Here is a 22,035-nt window from a genome sequence, read left to right as displayed (position 1 = left end):
GATTTGGAGCAAGTGAGTAAGAGGTAGCAACCATTTTGAACTTGTTGATAAGACACATGCACATCAGAAGATGGTGAATTAATCTAACCAAAATTCAAGGGCCTTCTATCTCAGTGAAATTCTTAGGAATCCAGTGGTGTGGAGAATGCAGAGATATTCCGTCTAAAGTGAAGGCTGTTATTACACCTGACCCACACCTAATGGGCCTATTTGGATTCTGGAGACAGTACTTCCTCACTTGTGTTTCTCCAGTCCATATAACAAATGACTCAGAAGGCTGCTAGCTTTGAGTAGGGCCTGGAACAGAAGGCCCTTGAACAAGCCCATGCTTTTATGCAGGCTGTTCTACCACTTGGAACATATGATCTAGCAGACTCAATGGTATTAAGGTGGCAGAGGCAGAGGCTGTTTGGAGACTTTGGCAAGCCCATGTAAGTGAATCACAGAGACCTTTGGAATTTGGAGTAAGGCTCTACCATCATCTGCAGACAACTATGAGCTCTTGGTCTGCTATTGGGCCTTAATGAAAACTGAACATTTGACAATAGGCCACCAAGTTACCATGAGACCTGAGCTGCCCATCATGTGTTGGTATTATCTGATCCACTAAGCCATGAAGTAGGATGTACATGGCAGTAATCCATTGTCAAATGGAAGTGATATATAAATGCTCATGTCTGAGCAGGTCCTGAAAACACAAGCAAGTTATATGAATCTGCTGCTGAAATGCCTATGTTTCTACTCCCTTTACAATGTCTGGTCCTAAACATGCTCCTATAGCCTCATGAGGTGTGCTTTATGCTCTCTTGACTGAGGAAGAGAAGGCGAGGACCTGGTCTACTGATGGTTCCGCATGTTCTGCAGGCACACCCAGAAGTGGGCAGTGGCAGCATTACAGTCCCTTTCAGGGACAACCCTGAAAGACACTGGTGAGAGGAAATCTTCACAGAGGACAGAACTTTGGGGAGTATACATGGTCATATATATTTTGTTTGGAGGAAAAATGGCTTTATTTCAAAATGGAAACAAGAATTGGGTCATAATTACACCTAACGTGATGTAACTTTCCCATGAACAACCACAAATGCATTATATATTTTAGAATAGGTAGCATGTCCCTTGAGGGACATTCTTTTAGTATCTCAAAACTTAAATATGATAGGTCAGTTGATGTTATAATTCATGATAAAGGAACCAAGGAAAGAAAACAAATAACTGTATAAACACCTTAACAAAATATGACAGAAACACATCAATTGTAATTCTTTCTTTTTTTTTTTCAATTATAATTCTTGTTTTTGCAACTGGTATTGTATGGATGTAGCACCTGTCAATAAAAAAAAAAAATCTATGGACGGAAAGGATAGAATAGAACGTGGGACATCCAGCAGGCAGAAAGGATTCTGGAATAAAGCCAGGAGTGAGAGATTTGCCTGGGAAGATATGAGGATAGACATAATGGTACCTGAGCACAGGTAACCAGCCATGTGGCAAAATGGAGATTAGAACAAGTGGGATATTAAGTTATGAGCTAGTTAGAGAAGAACCTAGCTATATGACTTAGATATTTGTAAATATATTTTGAGTCCCATGAGTCGTTATCTGAGGAACTTAGGAACAGGAAGAAAAACACTTTAACAGAAATTAAGTTTTCTCTTTCCACCATGTGGGTTCCAAGATTGAACTCAGATTCTTTAGGATTGGCAGCAGGCCTTTACTCACTGAGCCATATCACTGGTCCCTCACCTCTTTTTGTTGTGTGCTTATAAGACTGTTTAACAGGAGAAAACTGGATCCCTTTTTGTTGTTCTGTTTCCTGGATGGAACCTAGTAGCAATCCTGTCCCATGAATGCTGGGATTACAAGCTGGGTTCTTAAATGGCCTTTGCACGCAGTGGCAGTGTGCTATTTGATGCTTTTATAGCACATAGTTGGCAAAGAGTAGAGGGGGGGTTGTTTTTCTAATTTTTTTAATATAGGCTTTCTCTGTATAACAGAACTTTGGCTATCCTGGAACTCCCTTTGTAGACCAGGCTGGCCTTGAACTCCCTGTGCCTCTGCCTCCTGAGCATTGGGATTAAAGGCATGCACCACCATGTCTGGCAAGAGCAGTGTTTTAAAGACCTTTTTTGTTTACAACAAATGGTGTTGTATTAGTCAGTTGGGGTATCGGAAGGAGGGGCTCAGTGGTGGGATGCTTGCCTAGTGTGTGTGGGCCTGTACTCCATCCCCCGCTGGGGTTGGAGATTTAGTTCAAATGTGGATTATGAGACTGTATTAATAAGCTTTTCAGACTCTATAACCTGAAAACCCACATAACATGTTATCATTTAGTTTTTTTGTTTGTTTAGTTTGTTTGTCTTTTGAGATAAGGTTTCTTAGCCCAAGTGGCCTTGAACTTGCTGTGTAGTCAAGGCTAGTCTTGAACTCAAAAATTCTCGGTTCTCAAGCCTTTTGAGCGCTGGGATTATCAGCATGAACCATCAGGCCTGGTTCCTTCCAAATTTTAATTTAAATATATTTAGTAACCATTCATGATTTTATCCTCTTCTGGGAAATTTTTAATCTACCAAATTACACTTCACTGTATGGTACTTTAATTTTTACTTATTTTATTTTAGTGAATGGGCGTTTTGCCTGTATGTATGTGCACATCCCATGTGTGTGCCTTTAGAGGCTAGAAGTGGGTGTTGGAGTCCTACAAGCACTAGGCACACATGTGGTACACAAACATACACAAAGAAAAAACACTCATATATACATGAAACAAAATTTTAAGATAAAATAAAAGTGTATTTCTTAAGCTCATCACTAATTTAATCAGAAGACTTTTTCTTTTCTTTCTTTCTTTCTCTTTTGAGATAAGAGTCTCACTCTGTAGGTCTCACTCAAATCACAGCCATTCTCCCAAGTCTGCCTCCCAATTATTGGGGTAAAAGGACCTCTATACCTATCCAAAGAATATATTAATATTAAAAAGATGAAGACTAAAGAGATAGCTCAGTGGTTAAGAGAACTAGCTGCTCTTCTAGAGGACCCAGGTTCAATTCCCAGTACCTATGTGGCAGCTCTAATTCCAGTTCTAGGAATTCAACACCCTCTTCTGGCCTCTGCACACTAGAAACACACACGGTGCACAGAAATACATGCCTACAAAACAGACATAAATATAAATTTATTAAAAAAAAAACAAAACAAAAACAAAGCCAGGTGTGGTGGCACAGTTCAGTTCTCAGTGCCCACATCAGGTAGTTCCCAACTGCCTGGAACTCCAGCTCCAGGAAATCTGATGCCCTCTCTGACCTCCAAGACACTTGTACTCAAGCACAAACCTACACACTGAGATGTTCATAATTAAACAAATAACCTAGCTGGGTGGTGGTAGAACACACCTTTAATCCCAGCACTTGAGAGGCAGAGAAGGTTCGTCTCTGAATTCCAGGCCAGCCTGGTCTACAGGGTAAGTTCTAGGACAGCCAAGGCTACACAGAGAAACCCTGTCTTGAAAAACCAAACTAACCAAACAAAAACCTTAATGTCAAAAAGCTGTTTATTTCTAGGTTCTACCATCAACTTTGCTTCCCTGGATGCTGTCCATATTTCATATACTTTAAGACTATATATGAACTTAACCTTTCTTTAAAAAAAAAAAAAAGGCAGATTTTTACCTGTGTGTGAGGTCCTGTGTTAGACTCTTGAGCTACAAGCTGCAATAATGAGATGGGAGCCAGATGAGACTTTTGTTTTCAAAAAGAGATAATAAGACAAAGGCCAGTTCAAAACTAATGTAAGGGTCTAAGGCTGTAGCTCGGAGGTGGAGTGCTTGCCTAGCACACCAAAGGGTCAGGATTCCATCCACATAACCAGGAGGTGCTGGGGATCCATAGGTGTGTTAGCCTGCTACAAAGTGAAACACTGTGTCAAAGAAACAGGCGCGGGGGGGTGGTGGTGGTGAGGGGGGCTGATGTCACTTGTTGCTCTTGCACGGGTCCAGTACTCACCACAGACACAGCAGCTCACAACTGTCTGTAGCTCCATTTCCTGAGGATTCAGTGCCCTCATCTGTCTTTTGTAGGTACCAGGCACACAAAATGATATGCAGATATATCCAGGTGAAACACCTATCATATTAAAAAAAAAAAAAAAGAAGAAGACTGGTGGGATGGTTCAGTGGGTAAAGGCACTTGCCTGATGGCTTGAGTTGGATCCCTGAGAACCAGTTTCTACAATTTGTCCTCTGAACTCTGTGTTCAAGCACACAAATACAAATAAATAAACAGGGCCTGGAAAGATGGCTCAGTGGATAAGAGTACTTCCTGTTGTTCTTGCAAAGGACCCTGGTTCAATTCCCAGCACCCACATGACAACTCCGCTTCCTGAAACTCTGCTTCCAAGGGGATCTGACATGCTCTTCTGGCCTCTGCATACCAGGCCTGGTACATAGACATACATGTGGGGAAAAAAAACCACTTATAAAAATAAAATAATATTTTAAAAGTAACTAATAAATAATATGAGAAAACTAAGACACAAAGAGGATGTAAGTAGACTATCAGACTATCAAGCTACTAGATCCAGAGTATAAAAATAAAATAAAGGACCATATTAGATAAGGTGTCTGAGAAACCTTCTGAGAACATGTGAATTGATTCCTAATAGTGAGAATGAGGCAGCAAGTGATTACCTTCTATGCAAAGGGAACAGCAAGTGCACAGCCCTAAAGCAGGACTCAGGCTTGTGTGTTGAAAGAGAAATAAAAAGGCAGCAAGGCTGTGAGTAGTGACAGGAAGGGACTGGAAGATGAGGCCAGTGAGGTGACCTGGGGCCAGAAAGGGCCTCTTGAACCACAGTAAAGATCTTAGGTTTCATTCTAAGCAGGATAAGCCTTTGAAGGTTTTAAGCAGAATAATAACATGGTCTGGTTTATATCTGAAGATCATTTAGCCAGCTGTACCAAGAATGAAATACAGATGACTTTCTTCATAAGCATCAGACTACTGTGGCTGATGAGCTTTTCTGGGATATGAAGACGATGGGGCTGAGGATAAAGTAATCTACAATGGAAAGGAGAGAAACAAACTTGGCTTGTGTCTAGGAAATGGATGGCAACCTCATCATTAAATTGATTTTATCTTTTGAGATAAGGCATTACTATATAGTGCATGCTGGCCTCAAATCTGTGTACAATCCTATCTTATCCTTCCAAGTGCCTGACTACCTTATTTCAGTTCTGGGCATGAAAAACTTTTTTTTTTTTTTTTGAGACAGGGTTTCTCTGTGTAGCCCTGGCTGTCCTGGAACTTGCTCTGTAGACCAGGCTGGTCTCGAACACAGAGGTCTGCCTGCCTCTGCCTCCTTAGTGCTGGGATTAAAGGTGTGTGCCACCGACTACTAACAGGCAGGCGGGCTTTTAAGTCTGTGGGCATCTTCATTTACTTTTCTGTTGCTGAGAAACACCACAATGAATGCAGTTTCTGAAAGAAAGAGTTTAACTTGGTTTAGGGTTTCAGAGGGTTAGAGTCCATGATGGTGGGAACAAAGGCATGGTGGGAGATCAGCTGAGAGATCACATTTTGCCTGCCAGTCTTCTGAGACCTCAAAAAGCTGGCCTCCACGTGACACACCTCCTCCCACAAGGCCACACCTCCAATTCTTTCCTGAACAGTTCCTCCAGCTGGAGACCAAGCATTCAAACATGCAAGCCTATGAGGGCCATTTTCATTTGAACTATCACAGTGGGGAAGTTGGGATTGAAGTTCATGAACACACTTTTTTCTTTTTCTTTTGGGGGTGGGGGGTGGGGGTGTCCTGCTGTGTAGCTTTGGCTGCCTGGAACTCACTATGTCAGGGGTTGCTCAAACTCACAGAGATCCTTGCGACTCTTGAGTGCTGAGATTAAAGGAGTGTGCCACCATGCCCAACTGTTTTTCTAACGATTCGTTTATTTTTGTACCCTGGAGAGTGTTTTGCTTGCCTCATTTGCATGTGCGACACATGGCTGCTGAATGCACATGATGAGTCAGGGCTTTGGAGCTCCTGGAACTGAAGTATGGATGGTTGTGAACAGCCATGTCATGTGGGTGAGAACCAACTCTGCAAGAACAGTATGTGTTCTGTTCTTTTTGTTGTTTTATTTTTTCTGAGACAGTGTCTCTCTATGTAGCCATGGCTGGCCTTGAACTTCTGCCTTGCCTCCCAAGTGCTGAAATTTCTGGCTTACATTAAAAAAAAAAAAAAAATCTACTTATTATGTATACAATGTTGTCTGCCTGTACACCTACAGGCCAGAAGAGGGCACCAGATCTTATTAACAGTGATTATGAGCCACCATGTGGTTGCTGGGAATTGAACTCATGATCTTTAGAAGTAGTAGCCAGTGCTCTTAACCTCTGAGCCATCTCTCCAGCTCCCTCTAGCTTACATTTTCAACCATAAATTTTGTGAAATATAAAAGGCCAGATACCTCTTTCAAATCAAAATGGACATTCCCATATCAGGTTACAGATGTACTTGAAATGTGAAACACAGAAGTCCAAACATTTCTCACTGAATAAAAGGATACAGGATAGCGCATTAGTATTTTTATAATGATTATGTTTGAAATCAGCATTTTGTTTTATTGAGTTAAAATTAGATTGCTTCTTGGCCTTTTTGTGCTGGTCAAGTGTGAAAACTAATTTATCTAGTTACTTCCCCAAACTTGATTTGCTGACCACGCTGACAGGAGCCTAACAGACACAGGAGCCTAACAGAAGTCTGCCTAACTCTGATTCCCGAGTGCTGGGATTAATGATATACACCTACCACTTCCGATGTTTTGTTTGTCCGCTTTTTTTTTTTTTTTTTTTTTTTTTAACATTTAAAAGATGTAATTGGTAAAAGGTCTGGGACTCATGTTATTTCTCACTGATTGTGTTAACAGACTATGTCAGGGTATGGTCAGGAAGTTGTGGAAGATACGTTTCGAATGCATTATATTGTTATAAATAGTGGCAGGTTTTTTTTGTTTTGTTTTGTTTTTGTCTGCCTTGGTTTTTCGAGACAGGGTAGCTTTGTGTAGCCTGACTGTCCTGGTGCGCACTGTTAGAGCAGGCTGGCCTCGAACTCAGAGACCCGCCTGCCTTTGCCTCCCGTGTGTACTCCACCAGGCCCGGCCCGAACAGTGAATTTTCAACGGGCTGGAAAACGGGGTGCAGAGGCAGGATTCAAACCCTGGGTCCGTCCACGAACTAGTACTTCTTTCGGACTGGTACGCGATCCTGCATCTCCCTCAGCATCGCGCCATCTTGTCTCAGGGGTGATCCAAAAGTCCACAATGGTCTCCTCGACTACTAAGCTTTAAATCCAGGAACCCTTCAGGGTAGCTCCGGGAAACGCTCACCTGCAGCTACCTTTCCTCCTTATACTTTTCACTGTGAGGGCACAGCTCTCTGGCCCAGCCTTCCTCAAGCCCAGCCACGACATTAGCCAATCACATTTTAGGAAGCTGTGTAAGCCCCGCCCTCTGGCCATTTGTCAATCACTGTGAGAGCAAGTACCGGCCTTTCTGCGCGCTTTGGTTAGAGTCGCGCGCCACCGTTCGACCGTTGGCGGCGCTGCTCTCTCTGAGGTGCCTCTACCGGAAAAGCTGAACGAGGGGCGGGTCAGGCTGGTGCGGTAAAGCTTGGGATTGGACAAGAGAAGTTCCGCGCTCTAACTCCTCCCACCCTGGGGCAAGATATTCGAGTCGGAGACGCTAGGGATTGGTTCCCGGTCGACACTTGACGAAGCTAAGAGATTATCGTTCCGCCTCCTGTGGCCCGTGAAGAGGGAGCTTCTCTGATTGGTCTGAGGGTCGAGGCGCGCGCCGGAAGACGCCCCAGGATTGGCTGACGAGGCTCTCGTGCCGTCACAGATTCTTAGCGACGATTGGCTGGAGGGCTGAGCCGGCTATTTGAAGGCTGCGCGCGGCCTGGAGAAGCTCTTTAGAGACAAGAGTTGGGAGTCACTGCGGGGCCTCTGCCTTGCCGAGTGTCTCCTCCCCCGTCGCAGGTCGCTGAAGAAGGCTCCTCTGCAGCTGCGGCCCGTTGGCGAGATTATGGCCAAGGTGTCGGTGCTGAATGTGGCTGTGCTGGAGAACCCGAGCCCTTTCCACAGCCCCTTCCGGTTCGAGATCAGCTTCGAATGCAGTGAGGCCCTGTCTGATGGTGAGGCTGGGCCTGTGCAGGGAACCCCAAACCCTTTTGCCACCCCCAATCTCCCCGGAACCTCTCCCCTTGGCCAACTGAATCTCCCATTGGTGATACGCCGCCATGGCCCCTACTCCGACTTCTTGGTGAATATGACCCTGTGCACAGTACCCTGCACTGTCTCGTGGAGGCCTCGTCACCCCTCATCCTGCACCGTTCATCCTTGGCCCGTTTTCCTTGTAGAGGTGTCAGCCTCCATTTAACCCGTGGAGAGCCGCAGCCACGCCTTTTTCTCTATGGCTAAACCCAGATTTCATGCCGGTTTCCCCATAGGAAACCTTCCATCTTGCTTCCTTATGGAAACTCAACCTTTGTTACCGTCCTCCCATTTTTTCTTGTGGGCATCTTTTTCTCCAACCTGCTAGACCCTCCTCTTTTGTGACCCTGCCCACCCATAGGGAGAGATGGGGCCTTCTGTCTCTAGTCTTTGTAGGTAATTTGGTCTCTTCAGTTCCTGTTCTGGTATTGAATGAACACTCAGGTAAGGGTACCACAGCCAGGCAGGCCTCTACTAGTTTCTGAGATTTCTGCCAGCTTCCAGCTAACTCTGTGCATGGAATCCCTGTCTCTTTTCATGGCTGACCTAATCTGGGGAGTGGGTGGACTGGCCAAACAGGGATGGGATGCAACTGCAGTCAGCTGGGAGGTCACTGGCTTTTGTGAATCTTTGACAGAGTGACTTAATTCATATGGAGATGTAAAGGTGGCCATGGCTCTCATCTCACACATGAGAGGGCAAGAGCCATAAAGAGCTAAAGACCTTTCAAATAAACCTGTGAACATGTAAAATGTGAGGTCACTCTGGAGTCTCAGCTACACAGCAAGGTAAGTCCTCTGTGAGACCATTTCTCTACTGAGGATTGAAAAGGATGTAGCAGCTGAGGAGGTGGAGCTCTGAGAGGCTAGGTTGTAGCAACTAGAGCCTCTTGGTGGCTGTTGGGTGGTGTTCAGGCAAAGCCAGCCCACTCACTCCTGTTCACTTGGAGCTACTATAGTGTTTGCTTGGGGTAGGCCAGTGGCTCAGCTTCTCCCTATTTTCTCTTTAAGTTTAAAGGAGTCTACTTATAACTAAGTATAGAATAAGCTGGGTTAAATCCTTGCTGGAACAAGGCAGGGTGTAAATAAATAAATAAAAGGTAGGGTAACTATGGAATAAGATGTATTTGGAAGCTAAGAGGAGCTATAAGGAGCTAAGACTTTAAGGGATTCACAGTTCCCAGATGCTGAGATCAGGTTTCAATCAGCCTGTTTGTGCTCCTTGCATTTAAAAAGGGTTACATGGTCATTGCCTGGTATTACTTTTATTCCTTATTTATAGAGTCACAACAACGAGGCAGGAGTCAGCCTGCTGGTCATGTTTAAATAGGAGCAGGCTGATTTATCCAAGTCAGCCCAATAGTAGGAGCATTATCACTGAAGTTTGTCTTCCAGCTCTGAGTGCAGATTGTTTTTAATTTTGTTTTTGAGTTTAATATGTCTGTGGGTGTGGGCCAGAGACACATTACTCTCCACCTTGGTGTGCGTGTGCGCTTTCCCTGCATGTATTTCTGGTACCACTTGAGTGCCTGGTACCTACAGAGTTCAGAAGAAGGAGCTGGGTGTTCTGGAACTGGAGTTACAGGTTTTTTTGAGTCACCATGTAGGTGTTGGGAATCTTACCTGGCCTGTAGGAGAGCAGCCAGTTCTCTTAACCCATGGGCTGTCCCTCTGGCCCTGTCCTACCTATTTTAGAGACAGTGTCTCAGCAAAACCTGGAACTCCAATACTGCTAGGCTGGCTGCCTAATGAGCCAGAGATCCACCATCTCAGCCTCAGTAGTGCAATTTTCTTTCCTGTTTTTTTGTTTTGTTTTTGTTGTTGTTGTTGTTGTTGTGGTTGGTGTGTGTGTGTGTGTTGAAACAGGGTTTCACTATACTAGTTCTGGCCAGCCTAGAATGAGCCTCCTGAAATGGGTGTTGGGAATAAAAATTGGGCCTTTAATAGTAATACTGGATTTTAACCTTGAGCCATTTCTCCAGCACCCTGAATTCATGTTCTTAGGCTTTCATGGGAAACACTTTATCTGCTGAGGCATCTGGCCAGCTCCCAGATTCCTTATCTTTCCTACAATATTAGAAAAGGAAGAAAACATTTACTTGTAGGTCTTTGTTTGTTTGTTTGTTTATGTGAATTTTGCCTGCATGTACATCACATATTCACATGGTGCCTATAGAGGCCAGGAGATGGTATCATTACCTGAACTGGAATTAGAGGCAGTTATGAGCCACCATGTGGGTGGTGGGTGCTGGGAATCAAACTTTGGGTCCTCAGTAAGAGTATTCATGGTGTTCTTAAATGCTGAGCCATCTCACCAGCCCCTGCTTGTAAGTTTTATTTTACTTTAATTTATATACTTTGGTGGGGGCAATAGAGGACCTATGTGTATTGTCTCTTGTGTTTGTGCTAGAAATCAAACCCAGGACTAGACACATGCTAAACAGTTGTTCTGCCATTGAGCTATATGACTAGCTCAACAGTATTTTAGGAGAACATATTAGGAACGACCATAGAATTTCTTGTCACATCAGGACCCTTTGAAAAGATACAAGAGGGTGGTGCTTTTCCTCCAAGTTATACTGATTGATTCTATTCCTTACACTCTTGACTAACCTGCAAGATCGCCTTCATCTTCCTAGCCTCCTTCCAGTGAATCATAGAGTAGTTGTTTCCTTGCATTTTGGCACTATCTGCTGAAACCTGATAAGCCCCTTAGCCCTGATCAGCTGGCCCCCATTTTTGAAAAGCTCTCAAGCCCTGTGGTTACCTCTGTTCAACATCTGAAGTAGACATCCAAGGCACAGTCTACATTTAGTGGATTTGGCCCAGCTTCTTTCCTTTTCAGCTGAGAATTTCAGTAGGTACAGTTGAAGGAGTCAGAGAAGCAGATGTTGTGCACCAAAGTTGATCTGTATAATGAACAAAAGTCCAGGCAATAGATATATGGAAGTTTAAGGAAAGAGAACAGTGTGAACAACTATAGCCCTATCGTGCAAGCAGATACCTGAGCTACATAGGAAAACCTAGACTCAAAGAAACAGGAGGTGTGGCACTTACTTGTATTCTCAGCATATGAGGGGGTGGGAAGGGGGATGACAGGAGGATCAGAAATTCAAGGCCAACCAGCCTTAGCTTATAGCAAGTTCCAGTCAGCCTGCCTATCTGAAACTGTCTCAAAAAAGGAAGGAGGAAGAGAGGGAGGGAAAAGCAAAGAAGGCCAGAGCATAGTGGTACACATCTTTAACCCCAGCACTCAGGAAACAAAGGCAGGTCGATTGCCAAGGCTGCACAGTCAGAAACTGTCTCAAGAAATAAAGGAAGGGGCTGGAGAGATGGCTCAGAAGTTAGGAGTACTGGCCTTTCTTCCAAAGGTCCTGAGTTCAATTTCCAGCAAACCACATGGTAGCTCATAACCATATTTAATGGTGCCCTCTTCTGGCATGCAGATGTACATACAGGCAAAATACTGTCTAAATAATAAATCTTAAAAAAGAAAGGGGTGGGGGGAGGATGGCCTGAGGTCTAGGTCATTAATGAAGCAGTTATATAGCATGTGTGAAATTCTGGATTTTGACCCCAGTGCTGTCTAAAACAAGTTCAGCTAATCTTCAATAATTTTTACATGTCTTTAGTAATATTTTTAGCTTTGGTGTTTTTTTTCCCCCCAATTTGTAAAAAATGTATCTTAATCTTTAAAGGGATCAATGTGAACAGAGTATCAAAACAAAACAGAATTGAGCTGCAGAGATAGCTTAATGGATAAATTTTGTGGTGACAAGAGACTCCCCGAAAGCTCACTGTATAGGCTGACATGTACTGCACTTAAGGTCCTCTTATCTTCATATACTTCATGACTTAAGCACAACCAAATTTACATGCATGTAAACACATCATACACATATGAAAAAACAAAAATAGTGGGTACTTTTAATCCCAGTATTTGAGAAGGAGAGGCAAGAGGATCTTTGTGAATTCAAAGTTAGCCTGTTTTATACAATGGGATCCTGTCTCGCACAAAGAAAAAAAGGAAGGAAGGAAGGAAGGAAAAGAAAGGAAGGAAGGAAAGAAAGAAAGAAAAAATATTCTGTAATTGGTGTGAGTTTTTTCTGTATGAATGATTGATTGTCCACACCTACTTTTGAAGAAATAGCCTTCATCACCGCTTTCAGAAAAGTCCCTCAGGTACCAGTATCAAGGCCCTTTTACAAAATGGTACAGTGTTTGCAGAGAACCTGCACAATCTCCCGTAGACTATTTATTAGTCTGGTTTTCTTTTCTTTTCTTTTTTTCTTTTTTTTTTTCTTCTTTTGTTTGGACAGGGTCTATGAAGCCTAGGTTGGCCTTGAACTTAATATGTAATAAGAGTATAATCTTGATTTCTGGATCCTCCTACAACTATCTCCAGAGTGCTGGGGTTACAGGTGTGTACCACAGTGTCCAGCCCCTCCATGAAGGCTAATCATGTACAAGTGACTTTTTTCTTTTTCCATTTTTTTTGTGGGAGATGAGGCAGGCAGGTTGTATACAGGGGAGTTCCTGGGTTGATGTCAGGAATCATCTTCAGTTGATCATTTTTATTATTCATTATTCATTGAGACAGGGTCTCTTAAACCTGGGGTTTGATGGCATGGCTAGTCTTATTAGTGAGTTCATTATAGCAATCCCATGTCCACCTTCCAAGGCTGGACTTATATAAGCCACTATACCTTTTTACATGCTTATATAGAAAGCACTGTATACCAAGTCATTTTCCCATCCTGATGTGACTTATTCTAACTTAAGTGTCAGTTGCTGTAGAAACACCTGTTATACTATGTTGTTTAGAGATTAAATGAAACTCCTTTAATTCCAGCACTCAAGAGGCAGAGACAGCTGGATCTCTGAGTCTAGATCAGCTAGGGATACATAATGTGAGAATAAATTAAAAAAAGATAAGTTGTACATATGCATATTCAGCACAAACTTGTGTTTGTGTTTGGTGCTGGGAATGGAACCCAGGCATTGTGAGTGCTAGATGTGCACTCCCGCTCTGGGCTACGCCTTCCACCCTAGATTGTTTTGCTTGCTTGCTTTTTTGTTGTTTTTTGAGACAGGGTTTCTCTGTGTAGACTTGGCTGTCCTGGACTCACTTTGTAGATCAGGCTGGCCTCAAACTCCCAGAGCTCTGCCTACCTCTGCCTCCCTAAGTGCTGGGATCACAGGCGTGCATCACTGCCCAGCTCCAGATGTTTTATTTTCTATCTGTGCTTGGTTGAGTTTATGGCTGCATAACCTTCAGGTGCTAAAAGCTGAGTATATTCTGAAATGAAATCTTTAGTTTCTCTTTGTTCATAACACTGCATCCCAGTGTCAGAAAGGACCCGAGTTCGGCTGTTCAGCACTCAGGTAAAAGTGGGGGAGTGTGTAGCAGGTACAGGTAAGTGACTCCCAAGGGTCCATTGGCCACTAGCCTACCTAGCTGACAAAGCAAGCTCCAGATTCGATGAGAGACACACATAGGTGCACTCTCATAATCCCAATACTTGGAAGGCTTGCAGGAATGTTGTAAGTTCTGTACTAGCCTACACTCCATAGAAAGACCCTGTCATTTGTTCCTTTGTTTTTGCAGATGTGTATGTGTTCTAATGCATGCGGTGGTCAGGACACCTTGCTGGAGTCAGTTCTCTCCTTCTGTCATGTGTTTTCTGGGGAGTGAGCTTCGTCTTTAGGTTTTGTGATAAGTTCCTTAACCCTTAGAGCCATCTTTCAGGCCCAAACCTATCTTTTCTTTTTTTTTTTTTTAAAGCTGTGTCTCACATGCTAATATTAAAGGCATGTATCAATACAATTCTACCTTTTGAAGGAAGAAAATATAAAAAGACCTTTATCAAGGGGGCTGGAGGGATGGCTCAGCAGTTAAGAGAACTGGATGTTCTTCCTAATGGTCCTGAGTTCAATTTCCGGCAACACTTCATGGCTCACAAATCTCTATAATGAGATTTGGTGCCCTCTTCTGGCATGTAGGTGTACATGCAGGCAGGACACTACACATAATAAAAAGAGTTTTTTCCTAAACTTTAAAAAAAGAATTTCATTAAATTTAAACATTATTGCAGTTTATGGACCCTTGTTTCAGTCATCTTTTTCTGTAGATAATTTGATCAGTTCTGACTTTTTAGTTGTTATTTTATGTGGTCTTTCGTGAATTCTCCAGTCTGTCTCTTGGCCCACGACAAGACAGGACTTCACCATCTGTTTGCTTCCAGCATATATTATATTTTTCTTTCAGTAGGTTTTGCCAAAAAGTATTGACATAGACTAAGCAATGTCAGGTGCCTTAGGGACACAAGGGACTTTTCTGTTCAAACTTTTTTTTTGCCTAGCCTTCTCTCCAGCACATTAATTAAATGTATGAATATGTGACTCCATGGGTTTTGGGGAAGAGGCCTGAAGAAAGAGTTTGGCACAGCCATCTCAGCAGGTAAGAGCAAGCAAGGGTAGCATACTTTTCTGTCCTTCCAGAATCATTGATTCTGGTGTGTCACTTTATACAAAACTAAATCCATGAGGCTGGGAGCCTGGAGCCTGGCTCAGCAGTTTTTTGGCATGTGCATGCCCTGAGTGCATCGCCGGCACTGCTACTAAATAAATAGCTAGGGACAGCTAGAGAGACCATTCCATAGTTAGAGACGAGTTGCTCTCCCTGAGGACCCAGGTTCAGTTCCCAGCACCCACATGGTGATTAACTACCATTTGTACCTCCAGTTCCAGCAGATGGCTTCTGTGGGCACAAGGCACCTAGGGAGCTATGACCTGATAGACAGGCATACATTCAGGCAAAACACCCATACACATAAAAGAAAAACAAGCTTTGGAAAGGCACACAAGAAAATAAGGCTTAAACAAGAAGGACCTACATGAAATTGTAAAGGGACAAGGGAATGGATGTATCAAGGAAGGCTCTGTGGCTCAGGTGACTGACTCTATAGTATGATCTGGTATCTATCTGTGCTTCCAGTGTTGGATGCCTGTGCCATACCGGACCAAGGGCCAGGCAGCTTCCAAGAGCTCCCTGTGAAAAATCTCAGCTTGTGCAACTTTTCCCAGCTGCTGGAGCTAGGGGTTGTGTAATTTCAAAGAGCCTAAAATAAGTTCTGGGTCTGATGCCAAGCTTCTCTGTACTAGCATGACCTTGCTCCTGGTAGCACTTGGCCCTCCTGCAAGAGGCTATGGGCACCAGGGATCTTCTGAGATTAATGGGAAGGGTCTCCAGGTACTTTTCTTTCATCTCTTGTGGGTATACTCCAGGACTGAGCCCCCTTAGCGATGAAGTACAGAGTCAGGTTTTGGAGGTATGTCACACACCATTTGCTGGCAGAGCCTCTGTCCCACAATGTGCACAAGTAGGCATGAGTTGGTGCCAGATGTAGACAACTTTGGGAGAAGTTGGTTCCCCTAGCAGCTTTGATTTTTTTCCTCCTGCCACCTGGCTCTCCTGCTGGATTGGAATCTGCCACTCTGTCCCAGTTGTCAAGGGATCTGCTCTACTTGGTGACACTAATCCCTCTGTGAAAGAAGACGGCACTTCCTACCCAGAGACCAGGGTCCCAGAGTAGCCTAGTTCCCTGCTGTTCCCTTCACCAGCCAGTGTCACAGGACTTTTGAGTCAGCCTCTGCTGTGTAGTTTCTCTCTGCTATTGACAGGCCTAAGTTTCCTTGGAGGGCTGGAGTCAAGGTCACTTGGCACAGTTGGGCCCACAGGAAAAATGCCTCCACTAATGTAGATCTTCATACTTGCTCTAATTCAAGACAGTGCCAGAGCCTACCGCCCAGCAAACACACCAGTTCATAGGACTTCTAGTATATTCAGGTTTGCCTGAAACTAACAAGAAGACCCTTGCCTTGCTCTCCAGCTATTTCAGTCGCCAACTCCCTTATCCCCATGTGCTTGCAGACCTGGAATGGAAGATCATTTATGTGGGCTCAGCTGAGAGCGAGGAGTTTGATCAGGTCCTAGATTCAGTGCTGGTGGGCCCTGTCCCTGCAGGAAGACATATGTTCATCTTTCAGGTAAGGAAGTTGCCAGAAATGTTTCAAGCTGGAGATGGATCCAGGGCCTGCTATATGCCAGACATCGCACTCCACCACTAAGCCCTACCCCAGCCTAGAACTTTCCTCCTTTACCTGAAAGCTCACTAGTTTTAGTCAGGTTCAAGTTTAAATCCTAATGAGCTAGAACTGCTACCCAGGACAATGATGCAGGAGGACCACAAGTTCAAGGCCTACCTAAGTCACATATTTTGGGTGACTGCTAGGAGCTGCCTGGGGAATGCTATCCCAGTCTCATCTTCACCCAACCTCTGGGTCACAGCTCCTAGTGACCACAGGTCCACTAATTTGTGATCTGTTCATAGGAGTTGTACAAAACCCATGAACACAGTTCATGAATATTGAATTACTCCCCTCAAGGAAGAATAAGGATTAAGAGGTTTTGTTGTTACTTGTTCATCAGCCAGAGCTAGGCACAGTACTGTCCACACAGCTTGGATCCAGCCTGGGCTCTGCAGTAAGACCCTGTTCCAAATACATTAGTATAGTAAATGCTGATTATGAACTCAGCCAGCAGCATTAACCCATGTCTGAACAAAGCTTACCCAGCACAGAGCACTTAGGCACTGTATTGGAGATCTTATTTACTTATTGTCTTATTTATTGTAAGATGTAAATCTTTACTCACTGATTATATATTTTAGGACATCTCAATAAAGCATTTGGCATCAGTGAGTTAAACATTTGTGTGTATAATGAATCAAGGAAGTACTCAGTTTCTCTTACAGGTGGTAGCTGAGTTTAGTGGTACTTGTTCGTGGTCTCAGTATGTAGAAGGCTGAGAGAAAGATTGCTTCAGGTTCAAGGCCAGCCTAGGCAACACAGCCAAATGCTGTTAAAACCAATTAGGCAGGGTGTGGCACACTTTTAATCTGAGCATTCAGGAGGCAGAGGCAGGCAGATCTCCGAGTTTTAGGCCAGCCAAGGATACATAGTGATACCCTGTCTTCATAAATACAAAGGTGTGTAGTAAAGGTGAGGATGAATAAAAAACTTAGTGTTTGCATTGTGCTCTGGGATTGTTGGCAGTGTAGCAAGAAAGGTTCCAGAGGGTTCCATTCATGGTTGCTTAGCTCTGTGTTTCTATGCAAGGAGAGAGACAAAATATTGTGGTAGCTGGTATGTGTGGGAGAACTGTTCTTATCCTGACATACAGGGACCATAAGCAACTTTAGAATTTTGACACTAGATCAATAGTCAAAAAGGGTCCTCCTAGTACTTTGCATTGAAAGCAGAGGCAAGAAGGTCAAGTAGCCCCTAGTTTGGTACCATGTTGGAGCCTGAGCACAGGGTTTTCCCTTGCTCTGTACATGTTTGTAAAAACAATTATGAAAGTACTACACTAGTTAATTTTGAAGTTTCTAGATGTATCAGGTTGCCAGATTTGTAAACTCAGAATCAGTGAATACAAAAATGGGCTGTGACTTTCAAGTAGTGCTGTCTAGTATCACCAGGCTTATCAGTGGATACTCAGTAAGTCATCATCCATTATCTCCCACTGGTTTCCCCTATTTCAAGCTACCTGCCCCTGACACTCCTACCTGTCCAGCCCACTGAGCTCTGTGTTTACAGTCTCCTTCCAGAGCATGCAGCCTGGCCCTGGAACAGGGCTGCTGGTGTGACCTCTCTGCTGTGGTTCTGGTTAAGGGTTTTCATTTCCATTGGTTTCATATAGCTATTCTGTCCAACGCCGAAGACCCTGATCCATGATTCTACTCCCTGTTGTTGGGTTTAGGCTACTGCCCCTTTCTAGGATGACCCCTGCCTGGCATCCATACTTCTGCTGCAGCCAGACCTCTACCAGACACCAGTCTTTTCAGACTCTACCTCCCACTAAACACTGCTCTTTCCCAAGCCATTAATTGCCCTCACAGGCCTGGGTTGCCTAGTATCCACCTGACCAGCTTCATCTCATGTCAATCCCCTTGCTTACCATACTCCACCATAATACCCTTGTCTCCTAATCAAATCCAGCGGTTTTGAATTTATTGTTGGTATAATTACTAAAGACTAAGGATAAAGACAGGGCTCTATGCATGCTGGGTAAGCATGCTGCCAAATCAAATTCATGATCTTCATAGTCATCTGTGCTATCAGTTTGTCTAGTCCCAGTTCATTGGTAGTCTTTGTGTTAATAACATTTGATTGTGATTGGCACTGCTAAAGTCCAGGATATGTCTTCCCAGGCTGATGCCCCAAACCCATCCCTCATTCCTGAGACAGACGCCGTGGGTGTGACTGTGGTTCTCATCACCTGCACCTACCATGGACAGGAGTTCATCCGTGTGGGCTACTATGTCAACAATGAGTACCCAAACCCAGAGCTTCGGGAGAACCCACCCCAAAAGCCAGACTTCTCTCAGGTGGGGCCTGACTCTGCACTTCCTGCTTCAGCTAGGCCAGTTCCTTTAGTTGAGGGGTATGGGAGCCAAGGTCAGAGAAGGTTAACAGGTCATGCTGTTTCTGCATTGCTGAGGTAGGGCTAGGATAGAATAAGTCTTTTCTTGAGGCATGAGTACTAAAACTAGAGACAGTGGAATATTCTATTATCTCAGCACCCCGGCCCTCAAAAGGCTAAGCCAGGAGTATCATAAGTTAGAGGCCAGCCTCATCTACATAAGAAGTTCACACCAACTTGGCTACATAGCAAGACCAGGTGTGTGTGGGGGGGGTTACTAAAGAGAGAGCTCAGCAGTCAGGAGCATATCCTGTCCTTGCAGAGGACCTAGGTTTGATTCCTAGCATCCACATGGTGGCTCACAGCCACCCTTAATTCTAGTTCCAGGGAATCTATGCCTTCTACTGACTTCCACAGGGATCAGGCACATAGGTTGACAGACATTCATGTAGGCAAAACATTCATACAATAAAAATAATATTTATAAAATAAAATGGGCTGGAGAGATGGCTGAGTGTTTAAGAAACTTGCTGTTCTTCCAGAGAGCCCAACTTTGATTCCCAGCACCCACATGGTGGTAGATAAGCAACTGTTGTTCCAGTTTTGGTGGATCCATACCTTCTTCTGGCTACCAAAGGTACCAGGCACACATGGTGCACAAACATACGTGCAGCCAAACACCCATACACTTGTTTAAAAAAAACCAAACAAGCCAGGCATAATACCTTTACCCCTAGCACTTGGGAGACAGAGGCAGGCAGATCTCTATGAGTTTAAGACCACCCTGGTGTGCAGAGTTCCAGGCCAGCAAGGGCTACATAGTTGATACCCTTTCTCAAAACAACCCAAAAAGAAATGAACAAAGCCAAGCAAAACCAAGATGAGAAGGCCCTATTCCTACCCACAGTTATAAGTATCTCTGCGTCTGGGTGGCAGGGGTGGTAGAGTCTGCTACTTCCAAGTGGAGGTCTGAGGGAATGATAAACACGTGGGTGATAGGGGCTGACATTCTTCTTCTTACTCCAGCTACAGCGGAACATCTTGGCCTCTAATCCCCGGGTGACCCGATTCCATATCAACTGGGACAACAACCCAGACAGGCTGGAGGCCATAGAGAACCAGGACCCCAACCTGGACTTTGGCCTTCCCCTCAGTTGCACTCCCATCAAAAGCTTGGGCCTCCCTAGTTGCATCCCAGGCCTCCTCCCCGAGAACTCCATGGATTGCATCTGACGGGGGTCCAAGCAGGGCTCAGTAGGACCATGGCAGTCTCCTTGCACACCTGGAGGGGACCTACGGGCCCTCAGACAGTCATGCTTGGTTAGCTCAAGATTTTGGGGACAACCAGCTGCCTCTAGATCTATCAGCCCCAAGGAAAAAAATGGGTCCTGATCTATTCCACCCAGGTCCAAGAGACTCATCTCACTTATTATGACCTACAGGCTTCTAAGAAGAAGGTACTTGTATTGCTCATTCATTGTGTCATTTTTTTCTTCTACACTATCAGTTTCTGTGAGAAGCTCTCTGAACACCACCTGCCTTGAGGTTTGCTTGGGCAGTGCCTGCCTAGCCTTGGCCAGAGGCTATCATTCCTTCCCACTCCAGTTCTTGGGGGCTCAGGCTCAGGCGTGGGATCCTAGTTAGAAGGCCAACTCAGTACCACCACTGTCCACAGGGTGTCTAGGTCATTCAGTAGAAAACTCCCCAAAGGTGAACTCCCCGGGCCAGGGAGAGATGGTGGTACTTTGGTCACAGCCACCGTCTCATCTTACTGAGCCTGGCTTTCTGAGAGGACTGCCCTAGGTTGGAGGCATTTTGGTGGGAGGCATATTAGAAGTCTTGCTTCATGCAGTCTGGCCCCATGGAGTCATCAGGGTTTGCTTTGACCACATGTTTTTATGAGCTACCCGGTACTCTAGGATAAGGGAGGCATTTGGCAGGCTGACTTGAAAAATCCCTATTCCATCCACCCTACTCTAAGCCTTGCTGCTACGTGTACGCTTTTGTGATTGCAGTGTGTATATTAAAAGTTTTTATATTAAAAGTTTGGTTGGTTTAAAAATAAAAGCACTTCATTTAGATTGTTTGTTTGTTTTTTCATTCCTGGCAGGCCTGGAATTCACTGTGTAGACCAGGCTGGCCTCAAACTCAGAGATCCACCTGCCTCTGCCTAAAAGTGTACAACATCAGCCCATGGCAGCTCAGTGTCCAAGTGGGTTCCCCAATAATAGGAACAGGGACCGTCTCTGACATGAACTCATGGGCTGGCTTTTTGATCACCTCCACCTGAGGGGGGAGCAGCCTTACCAGTCCACAGAGGAAGACAAAGAAGCCAGTTCTGATGAGACCTGATAGACTAGGGTCAGATGGAAGGGGAGGAGGACCTATGCTATCATTGGACTGGGGGAGGGGCATAGGAGAGGAGGAGGGAGGGGGTTACAGCTGGAATACAAAGTGATAAAGTAATTATTTTTAACAAGTGTGCAACATTACACCCAGAAAGGCTTTGTTTTAATGTGTTTTTTTGTTTGTTTGTTTGTTTTTTCAAGACAGGGTTACTCTGTAGCCTTGCTGCCCTGGACTCTTATTTGTAGACCAGGCTGGCCTCAAACCCACAGATATCTGCCTGCCTCTGCCTCCCTAAGTGCTAGGCATGCACTGTGTCTGGCTTTTTTTGTTTTGTTTGTTTGAGACAGGGTTTCTGTGGCTGTCCTGGAAGTTACTCTGAGATCAGGCTGGCCTCAAACTCAGAGATTCACCTGTCTCTGCCTCCCTGTTCTGATTAAATGTGTGTCCCACCTTGCCTGGTTTAAAACATTTTTTAAAAGTTTTTATGTGTTTGGGTATTTTGCCTGTAAGGCTGGCTGTGTACTACTTGAGCACCTGGTGTCTGCAGAGGCCACAGAGAGCATTGGAACCCCTAGAACTGGCTGTGAATCCCCATGTGAGCTGGGACTTGTACCCAGGTCCTCTGGAAGAGCAGCCAGTGCTCTTAAGTCATCTAGCCCGTTAAAAAAAATAAAATAAATTTCTTTTAATGCTTTTTTGTTTTGTTTTGCCTCCTACACCTGAGTAGCTTTGTCACCTTCATGGGTGACTTGTTGTCCTCCCTCCCCTTCCTTGCTTCCCTATTTCAGTCTCACCTGGTTGTACAGTTTGCACCACACGCTGAGGGTAAGACTGTTTTTCTTTGCCCAAGGTTTTTTGTTTTTTGTGGGTTTTGTTTTCTGTTCAAGCTTAAGTATACCAGCTGCCCAGTAGATGATAGCCAGTGATTTTTCTTAC

The 22,035-nt window shown here is 44.4% G+C and overlaps 1 protein-coding gene across 1 annotated transcript; it reads left to right on the top strand.

The window, feature by feature from the left end:
* Window positions 1-7,909: 7,909 nt before the first annotated feature.
* On the top strand, window positions 7,910-20,829 carry Asf1b (anti-silencing function 1B histone chaperone). The gene is made up of 4 exons (XM_021632243.2): window positions 7,910-8,186; window positions 16,198-16,313; window positions 18,539-18,715; window positions 19,777-20,829. Exons 1-4 carry the CDS (start codon window positions 8,078-8,080, stop codon window positions 19,981-19,983), a joined length of 609 nt encoding a protein of 202 aa, XP_021487918.1. The 5' UTR covers window positions 7,910-8,077; the 3' UTR covers window positions 19,984-20,829.
* Window positions 20,830-22,035: the final 1,206 nt, after the last annotated feature.

This window comes from Meriones unguiculatus, chromosome 10 (assembly GCF_030254825.1).
Source record: "Meriones unguiculatus strain TT.TT164.6M chromosome 10, Bangor_MerUng_6.1, whole genome shotgun sequence".
In the NCBI taxonomy this organism is placed as follows: Eukaryota; Metazoa; Chordata; class Mammalia; order Rodentia; family Muridae; genus Meriones; species Meriones unguiculatus.
The sequence above is the reverse complement of the archived record's forward strand: the minus strand, read 5'-3'. Positions and strand labels throughout refer to the sequence as shown.

What these genes read in the sequence shown, in the direction of transcription:
- Asf1b (XM_021632243.2), top strand. Translation starts at nt 8,078, where the DNA reads ATGGCCAAGGTGTCGGTGCTGAATGTGGCTGTGCTGGAGAACCCGAGC. An exon ending in CAGTGAGGCCCTGTCTGATG is followed by an intron (nt 8,187 to 16,197) that starts GTGAGGCTGGGC and finishes ATGTGCTTGCAG; the next exon opens with ACCTGGAATGGAAGATCATT. An exon ending in AAAAGCCAGACTTCTCTCAG is followed by an intron (nt 18,716 to 19,776) that starts GTGGGGCCTGAC and finishes TTCTTACTCCAG; the next exon opens with CTACAGCGGAACATCTTGGC.